Source organism: Cornus florida, unplaced genomic scaffold, assembly GCF_030987335.1.
Source record: "Cornus florida cultivar Cherokee Brave unplaced genomic scaffold, ASM3098733v1 CherokeeBrave_3.0.0_Hap2_Chr10, whole genome shotgun sequence".
In the NCBI taxonomy this organism is placed as follows: Eukaryota; Viridiplantae; Streptophyta; class Magnoliopsida; order Cornales; family Cornaceae; genus Cornus; species Cornus florida.
This window is the reverse complement of record NW_026775580.1, coordinates 101,644,669-101,653,204: the sequence shown is the minus strand read 5'-3', so window position 1 is coordinate 101,653,204 and position 8,536 is coordinate 101,644,669. Positions and strand designations below refer to the sequence as shown.

General features: G+C 30.6%; 1 protein-coding gene across 1 annotated transcript; it reads right to left on the bottom strand.

Moving 5' to 3' along the window:
* Positions 1 to 4,351: 4,351 nt before the first annotated feature.
* LOC132279509 (uncharacterized) lies at positions 4,352 to 7,693 on the bottom strand. Its single transcript, XM_059781503.1, has 10 exons — positions 7,676 to 7,693; positions 7,491 to 7,511; positions 7,333 to 7,386; positions 7,098 to 7,148; positions 6,159 to 6,215; positions 5,739 to 5,810; positions 5,456 to 5,494; positions 5,040 to 5,162; positions 4,799 to 4,900; positions 4,352 to 4,620 (listed from the first exon to the last, which is right to left on the bottom strand). Exons 1-10 carry the CDS (start codon positions 7,691 to 7,693, stop codon positions 4,435 to 4,437), a joined length of 723 nt encoding a protein of 240 aa, XP_059637486.1. The 3' UTR covers positions 4,352 to 4,434.
* Between the last annotated feature and the right edge of the window lie 843 nt (positions 7,694 to 8,536).

Sequence of the window (8,536 nt, the reverse complement as noted above, 5' to 3'; positions counted from 1 at the left end):
GTTTATTCCGTAAGAAAAATATATAGTATTAATATATATATATATATATATATATATATATATATATATATATATATATATATATTACATTGTATTTCATTTGATTTTTTAGATAAAGATAATAAATATATATATATATATATATATATTACATTATATTTTTTTTAATCAATTTTTTACATTATATTTCATTTGATTTTACTGTCTAATTTTGTGTAAGCTCTTTTAATGTAATTTCAACTTCTATTCATCTTTTATTATTTTTGTAAGGAGAATCTTGAGGGACATTTTCGTACTTTTGCTTATCTCACTTTGTTTCAATGACAATAAATCCTTATTTGCTCACTTTTCGGGCTAGTTTGGTGTGGTGGAATGGAATAAAAGAAAATGGTTTTTGTTTTTGTTTTTTTTTTTTTTTCATTATCGTGTTTGGTGTCAATTTTAAAGTTGGAATCACCATTCCCTACTATTCTTGGAGAATGGTCATTCCATCAAAATCGTTCCACCTTCAAACAAAAGGAATGATCACTCAATTCTATTCTCATTCCATTCCCACTTCCATTCTCATTCCATTCCAATTCATTCCATCACACCAAACTAGCCCTTCATATAATAGAGATGAATTTAAATATGAAAGGTATTATTTACCCACTTTTCAAACTAAATGTAATTTTTTTGCACTTCACCCCATTTATTCTTAGCATATTACAATATTATTGCTATGTTCTTAAATAATTTTAGAAACTAGAAATGCACTATTCAAGTAATAGCGGCAAAAAAACTATCACTGTCATGAAAATTGGGTTACATGTAATTAAATATTGCACCATACATCTTACACAAGTTTGGTCCACAGTTGTTGTTGTATTGGGATTTCAATACTTTAACCAATTTCGTGGGTTAACTGGAATTATAACTTTAAACTTTTACCATGTGAATTTTTGTGTGAGTTGATATGTTGATGATCTTAAAATTTAGGTACTGAGCACAGTATAAAAAATAATACTTCAAATACATGTCACTTAAAGAATATACTTAATAAAAAACACCTATTCATGCGAAAATCTCATATTCATATAGATTAACATATTACTAGAAGGAATAAGATATTATTAAGGAGACGATATTCGCATCCCACTTTTTTACAATTACATTACATTTTTTAAAAAAATGACACTTTTATCCTTAATTTTATAAATAAATAATTATTTCCTTTCAAATACCACAAATACCCTTTCAGCCTCCCCCTCCCCAATTAACCTTTTGGGTCACTTCCAGCATCTCTCTCAATTCTTTTTATTAAATATCTCTCATCTTTCTCTCTCTATCTTTGCTTAGGTTTAGTATTCATCTTTGTAACTAATAATAAAACTTATGAAAATTTTTACACATGAAGACATGGTGGAGTTGAATAAAGTAATTGATCTTGTTAGTACATAAAGTATGGATGAACTATCAAATCTTCATGAGTCATTCTAATTGATCTTGTCAGTACGGGAAGCATGCATAAAGTATCAAATCTTCATGAGTCATTCAACTCCATCTATGATAATGGTGATAATAAATATTTTTTTTTCCCTTTTGGTATTAATTGTAGGCCATATCCAAGGAAAACATATTATCTCCTTCAAAAATTCAATTAAAAAAAAATAAGGGATGAAACCAAAATCACAAGAACGAAAGAAGGAAAAAAGAAGGAAGATAATGAAACCAAAATCAATGAAAAAACTAAACCCAATTGACACAACTTTATTTTTATTTTTATTTATTTTGGAAAAATTATACTTAATTGACTCTCTTTTATTTTATATATATTTTTTTATGGTGTCTAAAACCAACTAAGAGTAATCCATCACAAATCTCTCTTCTTTTCTTTATGAATCATAAGTCCATGTTTGATTATTATCCCTTTTTCTTTATGATTCATAAGTCCATGTTTGATTATTATCCATACATGAAAAGTAAAAACTATAAATAATACCAAATTTAATACTAGGATTTAAGAAAAAAATGGAACTGTAATGGTCCCTTCCTTTTAATGATTTATTTGGATATTTTAAGTTCTTAAAATAACTTCAAATAATTAGGTATAATTTTCCAAAAGTAAAAAAAGAAAGTTTACAATGCAAAGGGTAGTTAGGGTATAATAAAATAAAAGATGATGGATTAATTAGTTTAGGGACTTTTTTGTCATTTATTTAAAGATAAAATAAAAGTGTAGTGCAATTGTAGAAAAGTGGAGTGCGAATATCGCCTCCCTATTAGAAAATTATATAGAAATGTAATGTTAACCTGTATGAATAGAGCTTTTCTAGTAGGTCTATTTTTTGTTAACGTTAGGTCTATGTTTTTCATCTTTGGTAATTTTTTTTTCGTATCTCTCATGGGTGAAAAATATCACGACTAGAATTTTGTGAATACTGCAAATTCTTATTACTATAGTTTTGTGTCATAAGGTTGGTTTGTATTTAGTGGAGGTTGGATATGAAGATTTGCAGGAGACAGAAGAGAGACCCTAAAAGAGGGATTCTAAAGAAATTTAAATTGGGAAAAAAATATTTATATATTGGATTTTGGTTTAACCAGTAAAAAATTAGATATGAACCATTATTAGAAAATTTTAAAACTTGAATATGTGTCTAAATTGTATTGGACCACATGTAATTGGAGGATGAAACTTCATCCTCCTAAGAAGGACCCTAGTATTGTCCTTATAATTATATACACTTTTTACCCGTCTGATTTGAAAACTCATCTCGCTCCCGCGTCTTGAAAGACTAAAAATTTATAGGTCATACTAAAATTTTGTTATCTATTAAAATAATTTTAAGATGAAAAATCAAATTAAAATATATCTAAATAAAATCTTAATAGCTAGTCAAACATGACGGTATCAAGTCCTTTTATTTAAGAAATAACAGCCAAACACTAATCAAGTTTTTTTCCTCATCTTTTATTGCACGAAATACTACTACTATTTCTGTCCCTATTGAGGCTCCATTTTTATTTTTAATTAATTCCATGTTTTGTTTCTAGTATACTATTCTAACCTTTCTCTGGATATTCTTCTTTATTTATTTGTAATGCCATTGAACAATTTATTTCTCTTTTTTAATAGCGTTAATTCTGCTCATTGTTTTAACATAAGAGTTAAACTCACCTATGATTATCTCTATTTAATATAGGACGAAACACCTAAAAAGGGTCTTTAATTTTATTTTTCTCGACATGAAACTTCAATTTTTGATACTCGTAGGGGACTTCAAGGATTTGTCTCGCTGGTCTTTAGTCAAGTGGATAAACATGACAATGAGGGTGCTCACATGGACACGCCAATTCGACTTTTATGAATTTTGTAAATATACATAGCTAAATAATTGAAAGAAAAAAAAATAGTAATAGTATATAATAGTAAAAAAAATCTTTTTTCCTTGGGTCCCGGAGGCAATGATCATGATACCTTCGGCTTCTTCTGGGTCCCTTTCTTTTGACCTTTTCCCAGGAAATTTAAGCAAATGAATTAATGAATCAATATGAACAAAGATGGCCTGAGGTAGGCAACAGTAGAATGGGCCTTTCGGCCCAATATAAAAGGTGAAAGACCTTATCCATGGAGGCTTAAATTTGGCCCAATGGACTGTACAAACAATCTGAGGTTCAATAGAAAAGGTGAAAGACCTTATCCAAGGAGGCTTGAATTTGGACCAATGTACTCTACAAAACAATCTAAGGCCCAAATCAAGACCCAGATAATTCAAAAGATGCAACCGTTGCAACTGAATGTGCAGTGTACACATATTCATTGAACTCCCATCAAATTATATATATATATATATATATATATATATATTGTGAACTTTGCAATTTTGATTTCATACTAGTTGATACAGTGCCTCCCTGTGGAACAAGTTACCGAGCCGGATTTGAGAAGATCGATTATAAAACATTAATTGTTGAGAGAAACTTAAAAGTTATTTTTGAACAAATAACTACTCCCATAGATTTTGAAAACAACTATTTGGAAAAAGTTTGATGCCTTCTTTTGTGCAATCAATATATATATATATATATAAATCACAGATTGTTATGGATAATTTGTTAATTACCATACCTATGAAAAAGATTATATTAACGATGAACAGTAATAACATGAATAATTGACCAAAAGTCTTTATCATTCACGCAACGAAGATATATAATAGTTCCAAACCAACATAATACATACCCTTAAACGTTTACACAATAATGCAGACAATAATAATACAAACAAGATGCATCATGCATACCCTTAAACGTTTACACAATAATACAGACAATTATCATACAAACAAAATACATAAATTCCCATTTATTTGGTCACTGGTTTACGCGGAAATGGTACTGGTACTTGCATTACCTCAAGAGTATGCAGCAGATCCAGGTCTATCCTGAATTTCAGATTGATGAGGACGATGATTCCACCATTGAGAGTGTTACAGACCCGTTTAAGTATGGTACAATATATTTCATTATGTCACTATCAGAAATCTCCACATGCTGTCCTGACACATTTACGAATTGAACCTTTCCGGCTTCAATCAAGGTTTTCAAACCGATCCAATCATCTTTGTACAGTGTTGTCTTCATGGAGGAAGATTCAGATTAAAAAAAGAAAAAGAAAAAGGAAAGAACAAGAGAATACAGAGTTAGGTTGGACTTGAATTGAGTTGCACAACTTTTTGTTGGCATATATAATTAGATATACGTAGTATAAATTAAAACCGGACCTTATAAAATGCAAGCATGCATATATACTTACCTCATTTGCAGGCAAAACATCTTTATAAATCCAATCCGGCCCTTCTGGATAAAACCCAAACCAGGAGGTTTCCTTAGGTACCAAAACTTCGTCTTGATCACACTGATATATATGCAGAATACAGACATAAAAGGAGGCATCATCACTACTAAACTGAAAACATTTTCTAACTCCAAAACACAAGTATTGAAAATTACATACAAATTAAATACAAGTACTCTTCAACGTAGTACGTGCGTACCATGATAAGCACCAAATTATCCAAGCTAGCAAACCGTTCCTTGTAAGCAGAGTTTCTACAAATAGCGAGTTCATTGTTGAGCCTTGGAAGAAACTCACTTCCTCGTAAATAATCAGGAATATCCTGGGAAATTAAAAAAAAAATCCCTGTGTTTTCAGCTCTAGCTTATAGTAGTTAGGAAGATCATATCAATGTACATATAATATATATATATATATGAAAGGTTGCAATAAGGAATAAAAATTGTGTGTGTATATAGCAGGCCATGTAGAGTTAATAACAGGGCAAGCTGTGAATGTGATGTAACATATTTAATCTAAGCACGATTGAGTCAATGGACCATGCATATCATGATCAAGTTTTGGGGACAAATTTTTAGCAACATTTCCACCTAAAAAACAATTTTAATTACTTACATCTGGAATTTTAATATAACCCGCAGGTGCCAAGTTTTCCTGCAATATATATATCACCATCAAATGTTATTTAGTCCGCCCAACCACGAGAAAACGGCAGGAAATTAAGAAACAACACAATGAAATCGTGACAAAGAGCTAGGAATGAAAAAATTATTTCTCAACCAAAAAAACAGAAAAAAATTGTGGTGAAAAATATTTCCCATATCGAAAATCTGATTGAATGTACGTTGCAATGTAAATTAATATTAATATAAGAAACCTTAAAAAGAGAAATCTTGACCTGTACATATTGGCTGTAAACCCCAAGTTGTTCGATTATGGTGTTCAATATCAAGCACTCCTCCGGTTCAGACTGCAGAAATATCAAAGCAAGACTGCACAATTAATAGGGGTGCATGTGTAGAAGAGGAAATTGCACACACACACACACACACACACACACACTAAATAGTAATTAATGCTTCAATCAAAATATTTTTTACATTTTGTCCATAAAGTTCTTCTAATTAATAGACTATTTCAAACTTAAATTTTACCACAGAACCAATATAGAATATGTCCCTAAATAATTTAAGATATGACAATAACTAGATTTTAGCATATATTTAAATAATAATAATAATAATAATAATAATAATTTGAATTAGAGAAATAGTTAGAAAAAAAAAAAGTTGCATGCATTAAGACAAGAAGCCCTTACACAAGGAGGAGAAGCTACCCCAGCATGAGGACCTGCAAGTGATACGTAATTCTTCACCTGTTTCAAATTTTTTATTTTTAAAGTTACATAAAATTGAATGGCATATGTTGACAGAAAACAGAAAATCAGTGGTGCCACGGAATAAGGAGATCGAGTACTAGAACGTACAAATGGACAAGAATAAAGACAAGGAAAGTAGTAGATGTACATATATGAAGTATTCTAATACCGGGGTGCCTGAATACGAGTATACCTACTCGGGAAGATGTGCCGCTCTATCGATTGGCCACTAATTAAGTAACACCCGTTTTTCTCTAGAATTCTTTGATCTCTATGGTTTATTTATCAATATTCACAACATGATCAAAGAGAGCAAAGCATGCCAACGCAAGACCTATAAATCTCTTGTTTTTGGATTTTAAATCAACTATCTTCAAAGATTGACCATCTGAATAAAATTCCTTGAAGCTGTCTAAATTTGCAATGTCTCAATATATATTCCAAGTTCATAACCTTACAAGTGTACGTTTGTACTCAATAATTTCCTTATCTGTTCTATTTTGTTTTGTTCAAAAGTAGTCTAGTTCTTGAAATGATTTGGAGCTCCTATAGCCTATTATTAACTGACTAACAAACAATTGGCTCAATAGTAAAATATTTTTTAATTTTTTTATTCATCAATTTTCGACAAGTTATTTATATGTCTCACTTGATGGACTCGATTTTAACCTCGGCCTAAACCTTTGCCAAACTCTAAAAAAAAAATAAAAATAAAAAAATATATATTTTACATGAAAAAAGAAATGTCCAAACAAACGAATACTTGAAATGATTTTGTTTTGTTCAAAAGTAGTCTAGTTCTTGAAATGTTTTAAGCATTATCCATATTTGGATGCAATGATAAAACTAAATCAGAGTTTGTAAATAATTAGTTCTTACAGGAGGTGCTTCGTCACAAAACTCAATAAGTCCTCGAGCTACCATGTTACCCTGCAAAACAGTTAAATGTACAAATTATAAAACCAACACAAATATTTATAGTTTGATAAAATCATTAGAAGGGGATGAAAAAAAAAATGAAACTGTATATATTTAATCCGTTAGGAAATTAAATTGTCCTTGATGAAATGAAGTGAAATTAAAATAAAAAATTGCAACCACCCTTGCTTGTCACCTGAGAAATTGCAACTATGTTGTAACCGTCACTGAGTTCACTCATGCTCTTGACCTGTAAATTAAAGAAATTAAGTACTAGTTGAATTAGAAAAATCCGAACTTGAAATGCCAAACCAACGAAAATAAAGCAAACACATTTCTTGACAGTTTTACTACCTTTTCACAAGCAATTGCCGTCTACAAAAACAATATGCAACACAAGAAGTGTGTTAATTAAGAATTAATTCTAGTAAATCATAAATCATGAGGCACATATATATATATATATATATATATATATATATATATATATATATATCATAATTTACAACTTTCCTTGCACTTAAAAAGAAAAAAATCACCTGATTCATAAGGGGCATATAGATGGAACTGTTGTATCCATCTCCAATTTCTCTAAATGTGAGCCAAAAAATCAAATGATTAAATTCAGTAATGAACCAAAAATACTAAGGGCTCACTCAAAACGAACAAATAAATGAGGAAATTAATTAGGCAATAAGAGAAAATCAATTGAAAGCAGTAAAAAATCATATAGTGTGTGTGTGTGTGTATATATTTTACTCTTTTCTAACCCTCATATAGTGTGTGTGTGTATTTTACTCTTTTCTAACCCTCTAACATTCTATTTTAAAAGAGAAATATTTTACCAGATATAACGGGTGGACGCTTGCCCATTTACGTAAAAAGTCAAGTTGTTGGGTAGTTCTGCATACCCACCCATTTATACCCAATCATTTTCCCATCCGGATCCGATATAGGACAAATGACAATTGTTACATTCTCCCTCACCCGAACCTACGCAACGCCCTCGTTGCAGTCGAACTACCCTACCTACCAGGGGTAAAGATCTGGACACCCTACTTGGCGTGACACCGAATCAAAAATTGAGTCTGACTCTGATACCAACTGTAACGGGTAGGCACTTGCCCATTTATCCAAAAGCTCGAGCTGTTAGATAGTGCTGCATATGCACCCATTTATACCCAATCACTTTTTCATCCGGATCCGATGTGGAACAAATAACCCTTGTTATACCAGACCACAGGTCCACAACCTTGATGCTTATAATATAACAAGACATTAATAATGTAACAAAAAGTATTCTTAGACAGAGTCACGTGGTAAATTCTACCATAAGAGATTAGGTTCATACAGACTATACTTATATATCCCTCCGTCTCAAAATAATTATCCACCTTTTT